The 25,035-nt window shown below is 42.8% G+C and overlaps 1 protein-coding gene across 5 annotated transcripts in view; it reads right to left on the bottom strand.

Moving 5' to 3' along the window:
- Window positions 1-536: 536 nt before the first annotated feature.
- Window positions 537-25,035, bottom strand: part of CTNNA2 (catenin alpha 2) — a 783,863-nt gene continuing 759,364 nt past the window's right edge. For 4 of the 5 annotated variants that reach the window (XM_053257021.1, XM_053257022.1, XM_053257023.1 and 1 more), the window contains 2 exons: window positions 17,772-17,915; window positions 537-1,813 (listed from right to left, as the gene is read on the bottom strand). In XM_053257021.1, the coding sequence (XP_053112996.1) occupies window positions 1,526-1,813; window positions 17,772-17,915 (432 nt within the window). In that variant the 3' untranslated portion in view covers window positions 537-1,525. The remainder of the gene's footprint in view (window positions 1,814-17,771; window positions 17,916-25,035) is intronic. The other variant, XM_053257024.1, reaches the window with a different exon arrangement.

Here is a 25,035-nt window from a genome sequence, read left to right as displayed (position 1 = left end):
GAAAAACCAGACCCTCAAAATCTCCCCTTCTTAGTTAGTTTCTTAGATAGTTTGAAGGGGGGGGGAGGCTTGGTGTTGTTCTGTTTAGAAAAGCTTGTTCACCTCCTGAAGCTGCTTCTGCTCTTCCCAGAGTAGGTTTCAAACTCAAACACTGGATTTTCTGGCTATTGTTGTGGAAATAATGGAAGAGGATTGGGAGGTGGGGAAATAGAGTTTGGCAAAGAAATGTAGCATAGTCGTATCTTTCTATCAACATGTTGATTGTTTGGTGGCAGGGAATATAACTGGAGGATTTGATGCCATCTGTCTGTCCCCCTCATTGCAAGATTAGTGTCTAGAGGACTGGGCTTCATGAATGCAATTTTTATCTTGCCTTCAAAGACATTGGTAGACACTTGGGTGCTTATAATGCAAAGAATTCCAGAGTTCTGTCATGAAATCCAAGAACAAAATGCACCACAAAATGGGGTGGGGGGGGGGGGGGAATATGAAGACAAACCATCAGAACACTCACACATTATGAGCCATACTGAGAATTCCAAGGTTAAATAAGTTTATTGAGAGTTAGCGGTTACGATGGTATATCAGATACCTTGTAATCCAAAGCTACACCTACATATTTGCCTCTAAATTCTCACACGTGTTCAGTTCCCATGTCGCTACACATTCCATCACCAGCTCTTCTATTTCTAATAATAATATAATAATAATAATAATAATACAAAAGGCAATGTCAACCACCATGTTGTGCTTCATACTCCACCAGAAGGAATTCAATTGGCAAAAAAAGAGAAAATGATTAAAATGAGAGAGAGAAAGTGAGTGTGTGTGTGTGTGTGTGTGTGTGTGTGTGTGTGAGAGAGAGAGAGAGAGAGAGAGAGAGAGAGAAAGAGATATTTTGTTCATGTCAAATGGGAATTGTTGAAACAGAAGCATTATAACACTACTAGAAAAAGAAGAAAATGTGGGCTAAAAGAAGTGTTATCCTTTTTTATCACCTTTGTTAGAAATTCACATACCATAATGAAGATGACTAAAACATTAAATCGTCTCATTATCCAGGCCACACATTCAAGCATATTCGCTAGTTACATGATTGCACTGTAACAAAAGCAATACAAGCTTTTATGGTCTACCATTGCAATTTCCAGGTTTTCCACCTATAAATATACCTGCCAACCTAATGGTTCTCACATGCATTAAGGGTTCACTTTCCATACTCTGGAGTTGACTATCTCCCTTTCCCCCACCCCTGTTCGTACACATTTTTTGGCCTTTTTTTTTTGCTCATGTGGGAAAAGAGGCCATCATGGTGGACCCCCATTTAACATTAGAACACCATGTGTCTTTTGGGAACGGGAAATGCAGATTGCTTAATGACTTTAATAGAGTCTCAGGTTGCATGCAAATTGACACTGCTTCATTATCTTTGTTCCTCCATGCCAGACACATACAAGTCGGCAGGTATGCATACAAAAACAAGGGAGGAAATAGAAAACCCCTCGTGACAATGCCTGGCAATGAATTAGAAGGAATCCATTGCTTTGAATTCACTTAGAGCCTGTACTGGAGAAATGTGTTTCTTCTGAGAACCTCTTCTGACTCTCGTCTGATATTCCTCCGGCTTTTCTCTCTTGACTAATGGTTTCTTTTCCGGTGCCTTCATCTTCCAAGACACGACGGGTGAGTTGACCGCTGCTGTGCCATAGACCTTCTGATATTTGGTCGAAGCCACATATGAAGCTTTTACAGTAAGGACCACAGCATTCATCAGGTTTTTAGCCGCTTGGATAAGCGACGTGGCACTGTCCAGCTAGGAAAAAACAAGGAAGAGACAGGAGGATTATTGTAGGACTGGTCTGGACCAAACGGACACTCTTTGAATTGGTCTGGCCATCTTGCCAAAGAGGAAGAAGATATAAAAGATCTGTCTGCAAAAGACATCCAGACTGCCATAACTGTTCTATGACAGAAGTGGGGGCAGTTACTCAAGGTTTCTTAGCATGGAGAGTGGATGTGTGCCCCACACTCAAAGCATCATTAGTTATGGAGTGATGATTTCAATGCACATTAATGCTTTTTAGCAAAGCGCGAAAGTGTCCAATCTTTTACAGATTAATTTAATTAGAAGAAAAGAGTGAGGCTGGAGATAAACCTAATCATACCTACCCAAAAGCTAAAAGCAGATCTCCCACAAATTCCATACACACTGCCCCTGTATTGACATGGATTCTTAAGGCACTTTCCTCTAGCTGCATCTCTAAAGCTAAAATGTGAGTCTCTTTCATACAAAAAGAGCTAGGTGCAATTCTCACTTAGAGATACCAACCAAATTCACCAGCCTTAGTCCAGAAATCAACTGGGCGCCCATAATGCTTGCTTCAGATGAGCACTGAATATGCCACAATTGTCTAACAAGTTCAGATTTAATATCTGGATCAGAGAAGAACTCCCAGTTTATCCACCTACTCGTTTCCAATCTCCCTCCCCAACCCTCACTTTAAGCAAAATGTAGCTGTCTCGGACAGTTGTGGTGGCAACAAGTGTGGGATCAAGGAGTTTTGAGCTCTCTTCTCTGACACACTGCATGTGTAAGAAAGGCCCAAGTGAAGAGGCATAGGTAGGGGAGGGTGAGCCTGTATTTGCCCTCCCTGGTGGCCCTGCGGACAGATTTTTTGCATGTGCATAGCATGTGCCAGCCATGCCCCTACATATGGTGTTGCATGCAAGGGGTGTGGCCAGCAGCTGGAAGGGCCGCACAGTCCCTCTTAGCTGGCGTTTCATTGCCAGCTGGGTGTTTCTTCCTTCCTACACTTGCTTGGAGCGAGGAAGAGAAAAGAAAAAGCACCAGCCTGCAATGAAGCGTGAGCTAAGAATGTACTACAGATGGCTGCTTGGGCCCTTCTGGGTGTTGGCCATGCCCCCCGTTAGTGACATCACATGCAGGAGGGTGGCCAACCCTTGGGAGGGCTGATCGGTCCTCTGCAGCATATCCTTGAACAGCACTTTGATGCCAGCTTTGCCTCGCTTGGAGTGAGGAAGAAAAAGGCACCCAGTCAGCAATAAAATGTTGGCTGGGAATGAGTGAGGAGGTGAGAGGTCAGCCACAGCTCGGGGAGGGGCGAGCCCAGGAGTTAGATGGATCTTGTCTTTGAACATGTCTGCCAATTATAACTCTGTCCCTGGCTTAGTGGCTTTTGGGTAACATAGCCCCCCAGCAAGGGGAAGGAGAGATCAACTTTTCCTCTTTTCCCTAGTAGTTCTGAGATTGACTCTTTTCTGAACACATAGAGAGCCACTGCCAGTCAAAGTACATAATACGGAGCTAGATGGACCAGTGGTCTGACTCAATAGCTTATATAGTTTTATATGTGACCAGTTTTCAATATGCTGTTAATACATTGTTTTAGTATAGTATAGTATAGAATAGTATAGTATAGTACAGTATCGTATCGTATCGTATCGTATCATATCATATCGTATAACATAACATAGTATCATATCATATCATATCATATCATATCATATCATATCATATCATATCATTTCAGCCGCTCTTCCTTCAAAAGCGCAGTCCAAAGACACACTACCATGGGGTTTATTGTGGTCTCTGGTCCAGGCATTGATCAGGTTCACATTTTCATAGTTTCCATTATGCTGCAGCATTAGGTATTCCCAGATTATATTAAGGTGTTTAAAAAAAAAAATCTATACAGTTAAAGGGTTGCTTTTGGCTTATATGTGGTGCAGGAGCGGGGAGAGAGAGAAATCCTAACCCACTTCCAACAATTATGAGGACTTTAATTAATTGGTTAAAATGATTCATCGTCACGCGTCCCTCAAACTGGTAATTAATTTTTAATCTCCAGATTCAGGAACATTTCTCCCTTCCCACACAAACACACACTTCTTTTCCATCTTTCCCTTTTGAAAGAAAAACAAGTTTTAAGATGGATAGTAACATTATAATGGCAACAACATGCCAACTCAACAGAGAGACGTGATCTATCGTCCAGTATAATGGTCTTGTACCATTCTGCTGCATGATTTATGACACAACTTGCGTGTTTGTTGGCAAATAGCCGATCATACTCTATTAAATTAGGATATTTTAAATTACCGCTGAGATCTACCATCAAACATTGCAGGCTGTTGAATGGTTCCTTTGCAACAACCATTCAATGTCAGAGTGGAGAGAGAGCAAGGAGACCTGGTACCTTTAAATATTCTTCTCAGGGTCAGCCCTGTTGCTTAAGGCAATCACACACAGAAACCTGAGGCTGCAGTGAAGCAATGCACGACCTGAGAATTGCAGCAAAATTAGCACTGATATTTTACTGGAGATTTTCCAAGACTTTGAATGAGTTTCGAGAGAGGGGTCTATGTGGACCAAGGTTCATGGTCCCGTCCGAATTTGGACCAACATCAGTTCCGCAAATGGGTTTGGTCCAGTTCGGACAAACTGCGAACCAGTATGGTGGTTCAAGTGCCAGTGAGGACCCTTGAACTACCAGACCCCACCACCAAGGGGGTGGGGACAGTGAGCATCACCCTTTAAAGTAAATGAGCAGGTCCTTACCAGCTTTACCGCCACTCTGGCAGCTTCCTGCTGTGGTGGTGCTCCCTCCAGAAGCCCACGTGTGGTGGTGGCGTGGAGCTGGTGCTCACTTGTCCTCCAGGCATGCGCGGAGGCCATTTGCATGGTATTGTTGACTATGCAACACCATGTGGAACTGAGGTTCAGTCCAAATTTGGACCAAGCCACGAACCTCAGTCCACGCACACCCCTATTTTGAGATGGAATTGACTCATTTTGATAGGTCCTAACTCTAGAGACACATTCACATGTTCTGTTCCACACTCGTACAATGAGTATACAAAGGTACAAATCTGTACACAGGTACTGTCATTCATATGTTATGTTGAATGCAGATAGAGAAGTACACCCTATCTGTACCATGCATTTGGAGGGCCTGTATCCAGGTTCCCTTTTAAAATGAACACAGGTACAGTAATTTACACAAACATATATACAAGTGTACAGACATCTATGTTGAATAAAGCTGGAATGATACAGGTTGCATGCTACCATGTACTGATGCTGATCCTTCTGGCTTCATATCTAGACATCTTTATGTGGACATGGACACTCTAAATCGCTTCACAATTCTGCATAAAGCACTGCATAATTCTTACAACAACCAGACAGGATAGGCCAACATGATGTTGAAAGTGGTGGTGAGGCTGGGACCTAATGCCCCTTAATGAGACTGTTCATGTGAGTAGAGATCTCTGGGTAGGAGAGGGTTAAACCAGGGATCTCTGGTCATCTGGGGAACCGGGAGCCCTCCTGACCCAGCCATGCCAGGGTAGCCCAGATTCACTATTCAGGTAAAAAATGAGGTGGGAGGGAAAACCAAGCCTGTCCTACCTTCTTCTGTGGTTGTCTGTGCAGCTGTGCTGTTTAAAGCTGTTTAAAGCTGCTCCTAGGCTTCCGCCAGCCATTTTAACCATAGAGCTGGGTGAAAAGAGGGGCCAGGCAGGACAGAGCAGCTCCTGCACTGCATTTTGGTATAGCTGGCGGCCCCAGATCCTGATTTCAGTAATGGAGATCGCTGCTGCACTGTTCGCATGGGCATGTGAGTGGCAGAGCCCAGAGCAGGCTCTGATAGTCTGGTAGCAGGCAGGGAGGGTCCTGCCTTGCCTCAAACTCCGCCCCCCCACTGCACTCCCTGGTTTGGTCATGAGAACAAGCTCATTCACCTCCTAGTGAGCCCCTGGTGGCGCAGTGGTAAAACTGTCGCCCTGTAACCAGAAGGTTACAAGTTCGATCCTGACCAGGGGCTCAAGGTTGACTCAGCCTTCCATCCTTCCGAGGTCGGTAAAATGAGTACCCAGAATGTTGGGGGCAATATGCTAAAAAATCATTGTAAACCGCTTAGAGAGCTCCGGCTATAGAGCGGTATATAAATGTAAGTGCTATTGCTATTGCTATTGCTAGTGAGTTCACTGCAGAAGCAAGACCTGAATTGATTCATATCTCAGTCTCTTAGACTGGATCCACACATGCTGCAGAAGAGAAGAGAAGAGAACTCTGAGATGATGCAGTGCACTCTGCTACTGTACCATTAGGAACGGGGAGGATAACAGCTTTGAATGCTCTGCTTCATAACGAAAGAACTTATTGCAAGTGAAAATCTAACACAACAGAGGGGAATCTTTCTAGTTCAGCCTGTTCCCTGTTGTGCTAGTTTTTGTCTTGAAGGGGTTTTTCTAAAGGGAGAAAATTTGAAAATGTGACACACACACACACACACACACACACACACACAACACAAACACACCTTCACAGTGGAGTGGTACAGGCCATTCCTTATTTCATTCTTCTGCAGACCAGATCAGAGCCACTACATTACACTGACCACTGTACTACAAAGGAACAATACAGTGATGAAATGCCCCTGCTTATTGCAAGGAAGCCAAATCACTGACTTTGGAATATGGCCTAGATGCAAAAGCTTGCAAGCGTTTTAAGCTGAGAACATTTATCTGTCTGTCTGCCTACGAATCTATTTTCTCTTTTCCTTCATTTTTTCATCTCATTTAAAATAGTTTACTTATCTGGACGCGATGCATTTTTAATTCATTAAGGTAGATAGCTGGGTAGTATAACTGGCCAATCCATTGATTAGTTGCACTCATTTGCATTTTTTCAATCATTAGTAAGAAAACTACTGGGACTCCCAAACAAAATTAGTTGTATTTAACAAATTCTGAATTTTAATGTGGGTTACAAAATGCTTCCTCTGTATAACATGCAGCAGATACATCAAGAGCTGAGGACAGCTGTTCATCAGAAATATTCACTCACTCTGAAACAGAAATGAATGTCTTAAAACTGCAGGGCTATAAGGTCCACTGGGCAAAATAATTAAATAACTAACTAACTATCAAATCAAATAAAAAAATATATGAGATGCTCCTGAGCAAGCACACAAACACATTTGCATTCAGAAAGATACATTTCATCACTGGAATGATTTAATTGCTTTTAGCCAATGTAATTTTTAAACAATAAAATTTAAAAATGAAATCGTATCTCATTTTGCATGCATGAAACACTCTTTTTAATATAAGTAGATATTTAATTTATGATAACTGGGGGAAAAAAAGCTTAGGCACAAATGCAATCGTAAAAATATAATTAAACACGCCTTAACATTTTAGTTCGGTCCTGTGAATTATCTAACTGAGAGAGAGTCCTTGAAGAAGTAAGAGATATTGTTCCACCTAAGCTTGCAATATATAATAATTGCTCCTAACAGGTAATTCTAATTATATTCATTTTAAATCAGACTGCTTGATACATAAATCTGCATAGTTAAAAACATAGCTGTGTGAATAACTCTGCATAATGGCACTAAGATAGCCTCCTTTGTCAAACTATATAAAAATGAAAAATGTCTCTTTAAAGCTTGATGGGATAGATTGAATACAGAGACAGCAGTGAAAATAATGATTTAACCGCAGTGGCTAAGTTATGCTTGAATCCTGAGTAGTCAAAACCTGAAGCTTTCTTTCTCCATATAACATACAATGTTACAGGTATTTCTGCCTGTGGCTAATGACAAAGGGATCTGAAAAGGTGGTTTGATCCTGGATGTCTAAATTAATCACAGGGCAGGTTCACACAGTCCATCTCACGTTAGCTTGATGGGAATCCGGGATTCCCAGGGTGTGCGTGCTCTCATGGAGCGTGTTGTGTGGACCCAGTCATTATTGGGAATTTTGGCATTGTGCCAAACTGACATGAAGCTACAATCGGTAATCTTAGATCCCAAATTAGCTTGATGATCTCAGCTTCATGTCAGTTTGGTCACACAACATGGCTGAGCACACACCTTGGGAATCACAGATTCCTGCCAAATTAAAAGGAAATTGCTTGTGTGAATCCGCCCACAGTTAGAAGAATAAACCACAATTTCCCAGGTTTGGATATGACAGGAAACAGCAGATAATTCAAAACTGAGAATGGAAGAGGAGGAGGAGAGGGGATGGGATGCACACAAGCTTGTGGTTTGCTGTAACTCATTCATGTTGACTGAAACTAGAGTTGAGAGCAGGTCTGCTCGACTTAGGGTCCCCCCCAGCTCTTTTTGCACTACAACTCACATAATCCCCAGCCACAGTGGCCAATAGCCAGGGATTATGGGAATTGTAGGCCAACATCTGCAGGAGGGCCTAAGTTGAGCAGCCCTGCTTTAGAGTCTTGTCCGAACCTGGCAGAGCTGGCCCAAGGATTTTTGGTTCCCCAGGCAAGGCCTGGCTTTGCAGCACACCCCAAAAGACAGAAAACATCAAAATGCCTAGCAAAGACCCAGGCCGGTGACGGTAGACACAGTGGACATGGTGGTTAGGCCAGTGAGTGGGAGGTGGCCATGGACAGGCAGGTGAGTGGGTTGTGGGGCCAGAGGTGAAGGCAGCCACACGGCAGGTGATTGGTGGGTGAAGCAGTGCCCCTGTATCTTGGTCCCTAGGTGATCACCTTGGTATGGAACATAGGAAGCTGCCATATTCTGAGTCAGACCATTGGTCTAGCTAGCTCAGTATTGTCTACACGGAATGTCAGCAGCTTCTCCAAAGTTGCAGACAGGAATCTCTCTCAGCCCTACCTTGAAGAAGCCAGGGAGGGAACTTGGAACCTTCTGCTCTTCCCAGAGTGACTCCATCCCCTGAGGGGAATATTTTACAGTGCTCACACTTCTAGTCTCCCATTCATATGTAAATAGGGTGGACACTGCTTAGCTAAGGGGGCAAGAAGCTGGCCATACTGTAGCCAGCCAATCAGCCACACTCATTTGCCACAAAACTCTGCCAACTCCCAATAGCTGTGGAACAGGCTGATGAATCTCTTCTCTATACCTTTCCCATATACTGCATTGTATATGGGACAAATCTATCAAAAAAGAAGCCCGTCAATGGAGACTCATCACAATGTCTATATGCTATCTCCAGGTTCAGAGGCAGGATGCTTCTGAACATCAGGGAGCAATGGCAGGAGAAAGGGGCATGCCTTCATCTCCTGCTTGTGGGCTTCCCAGAACCATATGGTTGGCCACTGTGGGAAACAGATTCCTCTACTAGACAGCCCTTTGGCCTGATCCAGCAAAGCTCTTTTTATGTTATTTGTTTTCCTCATGCTAAATTGCATAGCACTGGAACATACCACCACATTGGGTCAAATGATCAGATCTGTGGACATTAGCAGTAACCCATTAGTGGAAATTTGGCTCCAGATGGACGTCTGGAAGCAGCAACATTAAAATGGCATGATATTATGTAACCGGCTAATGTACGAGCTTGTCAGCATTTATTTCTTAAACATGCTGCAAGGCAAGCACACATTCTGGCACATGAAATGGGAATGTCCAATTTGAACAAAGAGGCAGCAAATATGACCCAACTATCCTTATGCAAGGATTTATATTATATTATGACTGGCCACCCTCCAGCCTGATAGAAAATGTTAAATTCTGTCTTGTCTTCTTTGCATCTGCCACAAAATCTGCAAAGGGAAAGGGGGATGAATCCTGACAATTGCTGATTATTTTGCTTTTCTTTCAATGGAACCGATCCCAGAAGACATATGGCTCTCAATAATAAAAAGCTTTAAGCTGTTGACTGTCTACAGGAAGGCAGCAAATATGGAAGGCAACATTATTTCAGCTAGCATAACAATGTGAGAACCATAATTTTGAAAGGGCTTAAAAAAAAAAAAAAAGCAAACCTTGAACAATAGCATTATGAAATCTGGAAGCTTTCTTTGACATATGACAACACCTTCCCTAGCTTGTGTATCATTTTATGGAGGGGTGGAGCCACCACTGGGCAAATGGGTTCAAAGAACCCGGGCTGCCACCAATCAGGGGCCGTGTCAGACGCGGTGGGGGGGGGGGTCAGAAGTGGGGGGTGTTATTTCGGTCCCAAACCGGGCTGTGCGGCACATTTAGGAGAAAGATCAGCCCGCACTGCATTGGCAGCACGGCCAGAATGGCTCTCCCTGCTTTTAAGGCACGGAGAGTCACTCCTGCCCACGCTGCCCAACACAGCTGTGCAGCCCCGTTTGGGAGGGAGACCACGTCCCTCACATCTGATATCAGATGCAGGGGCGTGGCTAGCCAGGCCCCCGTGTCTGACATCAGACACGGGGCGGTGCTAGAGGGCCATGGCAGTGGCCACACAGGGGCCTCCACCAGCCTCTTCATGCAGCTGATCTTATGGGATCAACAAAGTGACTGATAGTTTGATTTTGCCTGAATACTGATGTTTGTTTCTGTTTTGTCTGAGATATAAAATTTTCCTTTCCCCTCACCCAGGGGGTACATAGTTCCCTGCTGGGTGGTCAGCATGTACACCTGCGGCTGTATCAGAGAGATGCATACATTGTAGAGTATGTTGGAGGAGATGAAGGAACAGGAAGCACTAGGCATGTACTTCCTGTTCACAGTGCAACCACTATTACTTAAGAGTTTTAAACAATTTTAATACTGGGTTTTAAATGTTTTTAATCTTTTAAATGATTTTAATTGTTAATTGATTTGATGTTTTAAATTATTTTAATTGGGAACCACCCAGAGATGCAAGTTTTGGGCGGTATGGAAATATTTTAAATAAATAAATAAAACAAAACAAAACTACATCACAGCCACTCTAAGGGAAAGTGTAATAGTGGCTTTCCAGCAGCTAGTAATATTGCACTGAAGGAGAGATAATCAAGTGACAGTTTTCAAGAGCTTTTGATGGAAAGACTAAGAGGAATGAGTTTAAGGTCAGCAAAGCAGATCTAGGGTTAATGAAAGGAAATGCTGGCAATAGAATTGGTTGCCTGGAGAAGCATCTGTTTTGGGGAGAGGCTATAAGTCACTGGCAGAGAACATACTTTTTATGCAGAAGATACCAGATCCCAATCACTGGCCTCTCCAGGTAGGGATGGGAAAGACCTCCATTTGAATCCCTGGAGAGTTGCTTCAGACAGTGGAGATGAACCAATGGTCTGACTCATATAAGGCGTTTTCATATGTTCAGTATGGTTGATGTGTACGGAATTATGCTGTTGTGGAGGACTTGACAAGATGAGTTTCCTGTAAATTATATTATTAAACTTCATAATCATGGCAAAAGGCCACACTTAACATTGGCCGAGATCTTCTGAAGGTAAAACATTTAGCAAGCCTTTGACTCCAAAGTGAGGTGAAAGGAAATGGTAAAAGCAAATTCTAGCTTTTCAGAACTACCATTTATTCAGCTACTGGAAATGTTTACAGTGGGAAAGTTAGGAGAGCTTTCAAGGTTTATAGGGAAAAACCAATAATAACCGCATTGTTACATGCATGCTGATGCTAACAGGCTGAAGGATTATAATTAGCCATCTGGAAAGGAAGCATGTTTTGCAGTAATATCCACCTTGCAGAGTAGAGATGTATGGATTTGCTTATACAGATTCTTTTGTTGTTAAAAATGATGAACAAAGCTGTTACACACAACACACCCTCAAGCAAACACCTTTACATTTATCTGTTTTAAATATCAAATTATGCTGTAGTGGAACATTTTGCTTTTCAAAGATGGGGGCGGGTAAGAATTAGCGAGTTCAAAGCATGCCTCTTTGGAACAAATTGCTCAGCTCGATATATTCATAGCAGTTGTGTTACACATTAAACAAGATCAGCGAAGTAGAAGACCAGGGAGGTATTTTAACTTCACTTATAAATGTGTGTGTCTTTCTTTCTTTCTTTCTTTCTTTCTTTCTTTCTTTCTTTCTTTCTTTCTTTCTTTCTTTCTTTCTTTCACAATAATGGGATGATTACTGGTCACAAGAACCATGAAGCTTGCATGCCACAAATTCTAGGCACACATGGTCAGGTCTGTAAACAGAAATTTAGCTGGGGTGAGCTGAGGTAGCCAAGCAACCCTCAAAGACATATTTTGGGAGTCGACGTTGCCTTCAGAGGTGCTTCAGTGCACCCTGTACTGTGTACCTAGAGTCACCACAACAGTGTTTAGTCAGTCTGAATGCTGGCCAGCAAACAGAATAGATCTAAATGTTTTAATTGTCATTACTAACTCTGAATTATGGTTGGCCCTCATTATTCATGGGGGTTCCGTTCCCGCCAATTTCAGCTGTCAACGGAACCACAAATAAGGAGACCTTGACCCTATAGAGAATGAGGAGTTAGGTTCCTTGTGCTTAAAAAAACCACCACACTAAAAAAGCAGGGAGAAGGCAGAAATAAGGGTAGAAAAAGATGGTACTTTCTTCTCCAGGTCTCCAGGAATGTCCTCCAAATCCTCCTATTTTTTTCATTTTAAATCTTTTGATACAACAGAAAAGAGCCACAAAATAGCTCCGTGTTTCAAAATGGCAGTCGGAAATGTACTGTGGACAGGCAAAAATTGCCTGTATTTCATGCCGCATATAAAGAAACTGGGTCTCTATGACCCATCCACAGATAGATTTTAATTATTATTTATTTATTCAGTTTATATACCACCCTTCCTAAAGTGGCTTGGGGCAGTTTACATTAAAATAAAATTTAAAAACACACAATAAAACAATTAAAATTAAAAAAAATGTTTAAACCAGATCAAACCCATTAAAATGTAAACTAAAAATAGACATCATTAAAAGCCAGGCAAAAAAGATGGGCCTTTAAGGCTCTCCTGAAGTCCTCTGAGGAAGATAATCCTCTTATATCCACAGGATGCATTCCACAACCCAGGGGTGACAACTGAGAAGGCCCGATCCCAGGACACCATCAGATGAACACCAGATGGATACATGAAACCGTGACCTGCAAAAACCGTGATCCGCAAAACCGCAGATAACGATGGTCTCTTGTATCTTTATTCAAGATTTTAGCCCAAATCGTAGGCACCATTATAACTGACAAAGAAGAAAGAAATAGGGCTAGTTCAGATGAATATTAGCCTGCCAGCCCTTTTACATGCGATACGGCTGCAGCCTCATTGCAACCATGCCTGGTCACCCTGTCTAATCAGGGTTTTGCAGCACATGTGGAGGGGGCAAATCAGATGATCACCCCCATGCGCAATTACAAGACGTGAAGAGAACGCATCAACAAGAACTTTAACGACATCACAGCAGGTGCGTTCTCTGCATGTTCCCACCTTAATTGCATGTCATGGGGAAGTGGACCATCCCTGGACCATCCAAGACATTCTTCCTAAACCTTAGAAGAGAGAAGGATGTACATTCTGAGACCCTGCCAACCAACTCCTGGAAATGCCTCTTCGGTCAAACAGCTCAGCATTATTTTTAGCAAGATTTTCTGTGCAGGTCTTACAGTCACTCCAAGACACTCTTGCCAGTAACTGTTTAGGTCATGGTCAGATTTTTTTTTGGAGCCTGCAAATATTTCCTTGAAGATCCCTTGGTAGTTGAATGTGCACTGCAATTCCCTCCCAAAGACAGTGCAACCATAACAAATATTTATATTCCGCTTTTCAACAAAGGTATCCAAAGCAGTTTATGGAGAGGAATAGTCAATAAATAAGATGGATCCCTGTCTCCAAGGAGGTCTGCCTCCCAGATCCCTCTGCAAGCTCATTTTGCAGTTCCAGTGGACAACCGTGCTTTGGCTTCAAGTCAAGCCATGAAAGCTACTTACTTATGGAGTGCAACAAGGGAACGGAATGTTTCATCAGTCACCATAGGAAAAAGCCATGATGATGACTAACCTCCTCCTTCTTTGACACAAAGAGTTGATACCAAAGCTTTTTAGTACCTGTGTAACAAGACGAGACCCCGAGCAGAACCAACCACATGATTTAAATAAACGAGAGGAGCAAACCCTCTACCAGCCCTTGAGGCAGACTGTCTCATATGCCATTTCTCTTGGCCTTTCAGTGCAAGAGCTTTGACATCTTGACAGCATTAATAGGCACCCAAGAGGCAGAACAAGAATAAGAAAAGGGGCAGAAACCCTCTGCTGTCTGTCTTGTCTTTATTAAAATGCTGACGAATATAAGGAGAAATCCAGTAGCAATGGAAGGACGCAAGGAACAAAACCAGCCAGCTTTGTGTGCAGTTCAAAACAAGAGTTGAGGTTAAATAACATAAAATCTATGAAGAAAAAGCCCCAAAGAGTCAGGAAATCCCATTCCCTCTCCACCCAACCCCTTTGGCATAACTCAAAGCAAAATGGAAGCCTGAAATCATTGGCTGACATTCTGACTAACAAAGCACTTAAAGAGGGGTATTGCACAAGCACCAGCTGTTGTGTTAGCTACTTGTGCAGAGTCCTGGAGCTTGGTGTTCCTGGAGTGTTGCACTGGTGCGGCCACACTTGTGGTTGTGCAACACTTGTGAAACTTGTGGCATGACTCCTCTGCTTTAAAGGGAACTTTCACGCAAGAGCACAATAGGACAGTTTTGAAAATCCCCACATTTAGAGCCACAGTGTTAATGCAGCTTTGTTCATTATGCAAACACTTTGCCAGTCAGGATGTCAGCCATGGAGCCAAATTTCCTTTGATCAAAACTAGCTTTGATAAAAATAACAATTATGTTTTTAAATACACAGATCCTGGTTTTTCCTAAAGGACGTACGTGCTGTGTATGTTCTTATACAGCACATATGTTCTTACACAGCGCATAGCTGATCTATGGCAGGGTTTCTCAACCTTGGGCCCCCAGATGTTGTTGGACTACAACTCCCATCAACCCCAGACATGGCCTTTGTGGCTGAGGGATGATGGGAGTTGTAGTCCAACAACATCTGGCGGCCCAAGGTTAAGAATCCTTGCTCTATAGAATTCTCTGCCACAAGATGTGGTGACAGCCACCAGCCTGAATGGCTTTAAAAGGGGCTTAGACAAATTCATGGAGGACAGGTCTATCAGTGGCTACTAGTTTGATGTCTATGGGCCACTTCCAGCCTCAGAGGCAACAACAACAAACAAATATTTGTATATTGCTTTTTAACAAAAGAGATTTACATAGAGAAATAATAAATAAATAAGATGGATTCCTGACCCCAAAGGGTTCACAGTCTAAAAAGAAACATAAGATAGACACCAGCAACAGCCACTGGAGGGGTACTGTGCTGGGGTGGATAGGGCCAGTTGCTCTCTCCCTGCTAAATAAAGATAATCACAACATTTAAAAGGTGCCTCTTTCCCTAGTTATCAAGGGTTATGCCTAGTTAGCAGGGGTAACTACGAGGCACAATGCCTCTGAATACCAGTTTCAGGGGAGCAACAGCAAGAGAGAAGGCATGCCTTCGCCTCGTGCCTGCGGGCTTCCCAGAGGCATCTGGTGGGTCACTGTGTGAAACAGAATGCTGGACTAGATGGGCCTTGGGCCTGTTCCAGTTATTCTCTTATGACATGTCTTGTTTGATTTCAATGTGTAGCCTAATACAGTGACCAAATATAAAGTTCCTGAAGAATGTAAAATAGCTATATTTTCCAATTTGAGGAATTGGACAAGTGATTCTGGAGCTGGACTGGCCTATTTGTATCCACACAAACAGCAGCAAACAACCTAAATGAATGCAACTGATTTAGATTCATTAGCAAGCTCAGCGAGAATCAAGGTATTTCTGAGCAACTCCTAGGGCTGCAAAACACCTGGGCAGAGGTGGGTAAGAGTTATCAGCATAGCAGTTCTGTCATTTGGCAAAGCATGTCTAGAACAGGTCAGAAGCGTAGCAGTCCAAAATGAAATCCCATCCAGATTTGCCCCATAGTAGCTGCGTGATTCTGATTAACCCAGGCCAGACTAGAAAAGGTGTTTCATTGGGTGGAGGTGGGGTTCACACAATCATGTTCATCACTGATGACTGCAACAAGCTGCAACTGGTCATGACTTGTGTGCATGAATAGGCTACCTCAGCTATAATACCACCAACAGAATGATAATATCAGCTCACACACTATGCCTTTCAATGGAGTCAGTTCACATATGCTTTGAACTTCATTAGGAATGGGAGAAGGTTTTCAGCCATGTGACTGATCCTCCAACGCAGCAGGTCCCAAATCCCTACCTGTTTCGCCCACCCTCTTGAGAACTTTGTAAGTGAAGCATTTCAGTATCAGGGGAGTGGGGGGCATTGAAAACTGAATGCAGTGTAAGGGAAGGAGATAAAATACAAAATTGTTACTGAAGCCTGTAAGAAAAAAACCATGATCCACATATTCCATATCCCAAGTAGTACATTTTCGAGTGAATTCATGAAATCAAACTTTGGGTAATAAGTATCATTTCTCACATGAGAGCCTGGCTTGGTTGCTGGAAATATTGGTCACATGGCAATATTATGGGAGAGAAAACATACAAGCAATGTGTGTGATAAGCACCATGCAAACCAGTCCTGCAACATGCTATAGGTACAGTCTAGATACAAATACATATACTGTCTCTTCTGGAAAGATAAATACAATCATAATCAGAATGATAACAATTAATCATATCTCTTAATAAGCACATATCTGAAAAAAGTAAACTCTTAGTAGCCATAAGTAGCCATAACACATCTCTCAGGTGTATGGGGGTCACAGGCTAATTCAGCCCTGAAGATTGCCATTTCAAATCCAATTGAAGGTGCTTCTGGATATGGTAGCTTGTAAGTGTCAGGTACTCTGAATCAGAAGACACGGCACCCATGAGCCTTATGGCAACTGTGCCAGTCTTCATGCTTCTTGCAAGCCCATCCAAAGAGCTGGTACAGGTGGCATAGTCCAAAGTCCAGGGGTCCTCAACCTTGGATCCTCAGATGTCCCCAGCCACAAGGGCCTTCGTGCATCCAAGACTGAGAACCTGGATACAAATAGTTGACCACAGGGCTATTTCACACACCCTGGCATTAAGTAAGTGCAGACCCACAGACGTATATTCTGAGAGTTCACTAGCATAATCAACGCTTTCATTCTACAAATTTTTCCCTACCAAGAAACTTCCAAATTGTGCCCTGAAAAGCTGCTTTAGGTGAGCCTCACTGGCAATTTAGAGATTCATGGGCTTCACTCCTGAGGAATTGTTTTTGCTTCCCTCAAAAATTGTCTGATGTTTTGTCCAAGTAACATCTTTTAAATCCGTGTGGCAACTCTACCTGTTACTCTTCCTAGAGAGGGTGGGGACTCAAAAATAGTCCTTGGCTTGGAGCAGCAAGAATGTCATAGAGATGCCTTTTCTCCTCCTCTCCTCTCTCGTTTATACTTTAGCTTGGCAGGGAATGCTCCTTTTGGGATCCAATCTTATATGGATAACCCAACAGGCTTATATGTCTTCAACTACTGGCTGTAAACAATTTTTAAAAAATCCATGGGTGCGCATAATTCTGATTATTGCCTATAGAAAAACAAAGATGGGGATGCGTAGAGTATGCATATGTGGATCTTTGCTTTTCTACAGCCAGGAATGGAAACCGTTTTTTTCTGCAGCTTTTGGATCATGTTCACTTCATTTGGGAAGCTAGTGATAAGAAGCTGTATCTCTTGCTTTTCATTGAGAATATCAAACTGATGTGACTGCCCCCATTTTAATGGGTGACAGGTAAAGAGAATACATCTTCACTGCACTCCAAGATATGGCCAGCATTGCTTCTTGTCACTGACGGCAGCATGAGAAATGCCTATTTGGAATCACTGTGTTTGCTTGTTAATCTGCACAAATCTCCTCCCTCCCCCTGCAATCAAAACCACTTGAATGTGAATGGAAATTCATATAGATTAGAAATGAAGTTACTCACCATGGAAGAATCACCACCTCCGTTTGCAAGCGTAGCTCCCTCAGCACAGGTGGGTAGGTGGGTAGAAAGTTGACTAGCCCTGCCCCCATCTATGACATCACACTCTACCTCATAAAAGGTAGTGAAAGTGCTCTGAACTCCAGTCTGATTTCCGAGAGATACAGAAAAGAGAGAGTGAGAGAGAGAGCAAGAGAAATATGGCGCCCTATTGCAGGGGGAGGAGAAAAGGGGCTGGGGAGGGGAGGGGGTGTGTGTGCTGAAAGAGCTAGGCTCAGCAAAGTAGCCAGGGACTCTTCGGCGATGAGTAACCCTGCTTTGTTATTCCTCTCTCTTGCTCCCTTAGCACAGGTAAGCCAAGCAACATCTAGCTTGGCAAAAGGGTAGCTTCTAAACTGGAATTCACTGGGGCAGAACCGGCTGCTGAATTAAAGACTGGTTGTGTGGGACTGTCCATAGGAACATTCCAGAAGAGCAGCAGCCAATCTTATGGGCACAAATTAAGTCCAAAAGATAAGACAGTGCCATTTTGGTACACACTACACTACACTGCACTACACTACAGATGTAGTCTTTCCTTCCCTGTGCCTTGTGAGTATTTAACTAGGGAAAAGACAGCACATAGTGCTGGAGAAGCAGGCTGGAGCCAAGCTCATGGTGGGGGGGAAGCTTTTAGTGTCTTGGCAGGTCACAAGCATCTAGCTCCTGTTCCACATGTAGGACCCTCTGAGTACCAGTACCCTCTGAGTACCCTCTGAGTACCAGCCTCTGAGGACCAGTTGCAGGGGAGTAATGGCAGGAGAGAGGGCACGCCCTCAACTCCTGCTGTAGGTTTCCAGGGGCATCTGGTGGGCCACTGTGCGAAACAGGATGCTGGACTAGATGGGCCTTGGGCCTGATCCAGCAGGGCTGTTCTTATGTTCTTATGACCCACACTGCAAGTGTGGCACTGTGTGCTGTCCACCTCCAGCACAGTACCTCCACATGTTTCTTTTTAGATTGTGAGCCCTTTGGGGACAGGGATCCGTCTTATTTATTTGTTATTTCTCTGTATAAACTGCCCTGAGCCATTTTTGCAAGGGCGGTATAGAAAATGAATGAATGAATGAATAACTAGCTAACTAAATAAATAGGCCACTGTGTACCTTGCAAACACCCCTTTTTATCAGCACACTTTCTGTCCGCAGCTTAAGCAGTGAACTGATTGATTTGGAGGAATTTCACATTTGCATGTATCGGAGTATGAGGGCATCTATGGGTAAGGGAGAGGGTATTGCCTGGCCTCCCACGATTCTGGCGGGAACAAAAGGCATGTTCTTGTCCCCACTATGTACAGGGCACAAAACAGAGCAGTCAAGATTTTTTCCCCCTAAACCTGTGAGGTGAAATCTGTGCTGAGGGAGTAAGTGAACAGCATACATTGATTCACAAAGCACACTTGAGACATCTAGATGTCAGCAACATGATACAGAGGTCATCACTCTATTTAATCTAGGAATTACGCCCAGTGACACTTTACTAAAACAAACATGTGTTTCCCTAAGAAATATACAGTTCCTAATAAATAGAAGGGAGACTAATAAACATGTTGTTTTTCATTTCCTTCAGTGGCATTGCATTGCTCTTACATACTTCCAGCAGCTTTCACTATTCATCTTTATGGGTATAATCCAAATACATTATCTAGAACAGGGATTCTCAACGTGTGGGTCCCCAGATGTAATTGGACTCCAACTCCCATAATTCCCAACCAAAGGCCACTGGGGCAGGGGATTATGGGAGCTGAAGTCCAGTAACATCTGGGGACCCACACGCTGAGAAACCCTGATCTAGAGCAACTCAAACATTACCTATACAGGGAGGAGTTGGTGCTGCAGTCCAGCAGTTCTGCTCCCCATGTAACTCTAACTGGTCAATATTTACAATATTCTCTACAATACTCATGTTATTTCCATGGATTTTCAGTCAGGATTGTAGGAGTATCTGGGATAACAATAACCTACCCCTTGGATTTCCTCTGTAGCATATCTCCCTATTTCTATCTTTCTTAAGCAGATTTTAAAGTATTTCATTTCCTTTATCCCAGTTGAAATTTAGCATTTGTACTACAGAGCTCTTAAATATTCTATTCCTTTTATCCTAAAGAGTAACAGGGCTAATCAACATCATCATCATCATCATCATCCTCTTCCTACTCCTCCTTCTCCACAATTATAAAAATCCTACTGAATTTAATGGAGTGCATAGGTACGTTGTGGAATGCAAGAGTGCTTGGATTGGGGCCTTGACTAGTCACTAATTTCTTTGGATTCTGTAGGAATATTCAAAGTTAGCATGAGTCTTAGAGGTGAACTGGGAGCACACAAAACTTAATGCAACAACAATGCAAATGAATTATATACACTGTGCCACAGAGCTAAATGTACCTAAATGATTAATAATCATATGCATGGATCATAAAAACTACAGTATGTGTAAGTGTAGTCGGAGAAAGGTAGAGAAGATCTTTGTATAGAATAGATTCGTCTACATCTTGCCAAATTCTACAAAAGAGGAAAGTCATTTTATATCATGGCAGAATCATAAAGCAAAGAAGAGTCTAATGCTGTTTTTATCTTCTTAAACTTGAATTTTCCACTTCGGGGATGTCATTGATACTGAACACCAAGGGCAGGAAGTATATTATATGCAAAAGAGCACACAAAAACATGGGCTAGAGCGATAGCTTGCAGAACCTGTAGTAAAGGCCTTTTCTTATGCCGTTGGTTTAGGAAGCTTCCCAGAGTTTGCTCAGAGAAGTTCCAGAGCTTCACAGCGTCTCTTGCTTTAATGTTCTGGAGCATCCCTGCTCCCTGTAGCCCTAAAAGTTCCCAGTTGGAGGCATTTGCTTACCTCTGTGTGATAACTAAGTGTCTAGAACTTGGATTACAATAGATGTAAGTTTTAAAAAAGTGCTCATAGTGCTTGTGCAGAAATTCATTTCACATTCTGAGCTGGAGAAGAGATCAGGAAGCATGGCAAGCCACTGAAATTAGTCTTTGCAAATCAGAAAATATGAACTTTGGTGATATCACTAATTTGGCCTACTCCTTTGTCAAGACCTGCCTCTGTATCTGTTCTTCTCACTTACACATTTTTAAAAATAACTTATTGTTACTTTTGAAGAGACGCTGAACAACTGTAGCACAAGGATCCTTCCAAGATTAAAGTGAAGAAGATTTTGATATGGTGCTGTGAACTGACTGAAAAATATCTGAGGAGGCTTCAGCACTGGTTAGGAATGATAAGGCCACATCTGTCAATCTGCTTTTGGTCTTTTGGTAATGAACACACTATTTGTTGAGACACATGATGGAGTTTAAGCAGGGCTATAGGGTACGACTGAAAGAGAGAGAGAGAGAGAGAGTTTGGCTGCATGGTGAACCAAATATGAATTAAAGAAGTAATTAAAATGTTCAAGACAGTATATTTCAGAAGAGAGGGAATGCTTCACAGACATACATAGGAGTAATTAAACTAATAAAACAAAAATGTTATTGGATAAGAAGTCGATATAAATAATGATATAAGGAATAGATATATCCCTTTCATGTGCAAATAATTTAAAGTTGAAAACTATTCAGGCAAATGGATCAAGAAGATCTGTAATTCAGGAGAAGGCTGTTGTAACTAAACCCATGAATTTTCTGGTATCCTGTAACTAAATGACTGATAGGTAATCAATTTGTTCAGTTCTGATTTCGCATTTAGCTTGAGACGTGTAAGAACGGACAGAATTTGGATGAATGTTGGCAGACAGGACAATGCTTATTGGAGCGATGGCATCTAAGGTGTCCAGAATTTAAAACAGGTTTTTGAAGAAAGTAAGAAATGGCAGAAGGAGGGATATTGCTGACTTGAAAAGAATAATTATTGTATTGCTGCATTTAAGAAAGGTGAAGGGGAGGTGTGTTCCCCTTAAAGAAGAAAGTTTGGTATTAGACTTAAGGATGGCAAGAAGTCAAAGTGAAGAGATTTAAGTCACAGATGGTATCATTTTCTCAATCATTTTCTCAAAGGTATGTATATACCTTTCTTTAATCCCAGAATGTTGGGTTTGATGGATGGGTCACATTGAAATCCCTATTTTTCATGATACAAACATCCTAGCATTTTAGAATTTCAGACAAGAATGTTGAATGATTGTTGATACCAAAGTAGAAAGGAGCAGAAGTAGAAAGGAGTTTTCACAGCTTTCAGCACTACCAAGTGCGGTACTATCTGCAAAGTTCTGCCTTCCTAATCTCAACTCCTCAACCTTATACTTATATCACATGGAATAACCATGTGACGTGGATGGCTGGTGCTCTTTTCACAAATATTGTTCATTCCACTCTGGTTTCTGCAGCTGCAATAGCATGTTTAGGATTTGTCACCATCACAGGAACCATCACAAATGTAGTGCCCGCTTATATAACATTATCCTTACAACCCTTCACATGGGGATGGAATCATGTGGAGAGACAATCCCCTTTTGAATGTGGACACTGCCTAAATGGAGTCTGCAGTACACTGGTGCAATTTTCATTCACTTCTTGAAACCCTTCATGTAAGTCAAAGCAGTTGATAGGTTGTGAGCTACCTCAGACCCAACAAACCTCTTGAACGTTTGTGTTTAGCATTTGGGTCTTGTGGTAGCAAGCATGCATTGTCCCCTTTGCTAAGCAGGGTCCACCCTGGTTTGAATTTGAATGATGGGAGACTACATGCATGAGAGCTGTAAGATACTTCCCGTAGGGGATGGGGCTGCTTCGGGGAAGAGCACCTGCAGGCTTGCATGCAGAAGGTTCCAAGTTCCCTCCCTGGCATCTCCAGATAGGACTGAAAGAGACTCCTGCCTGAAATCTTGGAAAGGCTGCTGCCAGTCTGTGTAGACAATACAGAGCTAGATGGACCGATGGTCTGATTCAGTATATGGCAGCTTCCTATGTTCCACTGTTTACACACACTTCTCTGCTGGTAGCCACTGGCACCCAGACTGAATTCTCATTTTCCTTATTTTAATGCACATGCACAGTAGCTGGGAAGGCCTGCTGCACAGTCACGAACAGAGGCAGCATCATAAAGGGCATTAGTGTAGAGAGCACTCGAAACAAGCAGCTGCTGCATCACCATCTTGGCCTCTACCCCCACAAAGGCAACACCCCATTGGTTAACAACAGCTGGTGAAGTAGCCAAGATGGTAACATATATTTATTTACAATATTTCAATCCTGCCCCACCAGTGCAGTACTCCTCAGGGTGGCTCACAAAAATGGTAAAACAATCCAACAGATAAAATGGTATAAAACTAATAAAAGCCATTAAAAGAATAACTGAAGATAAGACCCAGTAAAAACCAGATTCTAAAAGTTGAACATTAAAAAGTTAAAAACCCACCAGATATAAACTGCAGACAAAATGCTAAAAGGCCACTCTCTTAAAAAAAAGGGGGGGGGGTGTCTTTAGATGCTTTTTGGAAACCCTGAGAGACAGCATGGCAAAGCTCTTCCAGGAGGACATTCCAGAGCTGAGGGGCCACAACTGAAAAGGCTCTGAGGACATTCTCATGACCAGCCCTACCTGGTAGGACAGTGCTAGCCCAGGGACAGTGCTAGCCCATGTAGTGCTGGTTGTGAGAAGTGCCAAGATCGTTCCCGATCCTGTCGCTCCTCCCCTGGGTAGCCCTGCTTCTTAACCCAGGCTAAAAGTAAGGTAGGAGGACACATGTGTGAACACACCTCCTATCTTGCTCCAGAGTCGTGGAGCAGCCATCTTACCCACAGAGCCGGGGTGGGCGGGGGAGGAGTGGCCCAGCAGCAGGGAGGTATCCGAGTGCACCACACTGTGTGCAGGGCGCATTGTGAGATGTCCAGTAGCTCAGCTTTCTTCACCCCCCCCCATTGCCTCCTGGCTCACTGCAGCACTGATTGTGTGGGCATGCAGTGTGGCAAAGCCCAGGAGTGGCCTGGATCATGTGGGTTCCCTCCCCAGCCACAGCCACATCCCCATGGGTTGTGGGAACGACTTCTCTGTTTCTAGTCCCTGCCCACTGAATCTCAGTCAATGGCAGCCATGAGCAGAGCCTGAGATGCTGAACAAAAGGCCTTGGTAGATCTTATGGACTATTGCAGCCTGACAAATACCCCAGCCCTAGTAACAGTTCTCTGTTTTCCACCATTGTGCAAATATCAGGTACTGCAAGGAAATAACTGAGATGTAATAACTGAGTGTTAATAGCCGTTGGAAACAGTGGAATAGGCGATTGTCTTGGAAGAGATGATCAGAGAAATCACCATTTCCAGTCTGAAAATTTAACTGAGCAATACTGAATGGCAGGCTTCAGTCTGATCATCTGCAGACCTAAAATGCAACCAGTCCCTTCGTTTCAAGACACTTTGCACAAGACTGTTTTCCTAAGCCCACATTTGTAACATACTTCTGTTCTCTTTCATCCCTGAACCAAATTTTCTTAATACTGAGTCTTTGTCGTTGGGCCCACTGTTCCAGTGGAATATAATCCTTTGCCTCACCTGACAGTTAAGGCTCATAGAACTCCAATTTAAAAGAGAGTCCATAGGAATTAAATTATCTTTCTAAAATTAAGCAGTGGCAATTAGGGTGCTGAGCAAAAATATTTCATTCAGAACTCAAAGCCACTCTGAGACTGTATAGGCCCCATTGCTCTATTATTATTATTATTTCTTGTTTACACCGTCAGACAGGTGTTACTGACTGATTTGATTTATCCTAGGACCTGGGATGGCTGAATTTTATTATCAATGTTGTTGCTGTTATTATAGATATTGTCGCAGAATACTATTATTATTAATGCAATCCCAGGGGATAGACGAGTCGATGAAAAACAACTGGAGAAAATAACTAAATACAAGGACCTTCAGATTGAAATTGAGCAGCTCTAGAAAAAGAAAGCAATAGTGGTGCCAATAGTTGTTGGTGTCCTTGGTGCAGTACCAAAAGAACTTGAACACCATCTTGACACCTTGGGCACCACTAAAATTGCAACACATCAGCTACAGAAGGCCACACTACTCGGGACAGCACAAATACTATGATGCTATCTTTTCTTTAGTTATCCTAGATCCTTGGAAAGGGCCCGATAAATTTCCAAATCCAGTCATTAACATCTGGTAGACTGTGTATAAATAGCATAATAATAATAATAATAATAATAATAATAATAATAATAGCAATAGCACTTACATTTATATACTGCTCTATAGCCAGA

This window comes from Hemicordylus capensis, chromosome 5, assembly GCF_027244095.1.
Source record: "Hemicordylus capensis ecotype Gifberg chromosome 5, rHemCap1.1.pri, whole genome shotgun sequence".
Classification (NCBI taxonomy): Eukaryota; Metazoa; Chordata; class Lepidosauria; order Squamata; family Cordylidae; genus Hemicordylus; species Hemicordylus capensis.
This window is presented reverse-complemented; position numbering and strand designations above follow the sequence as displayed.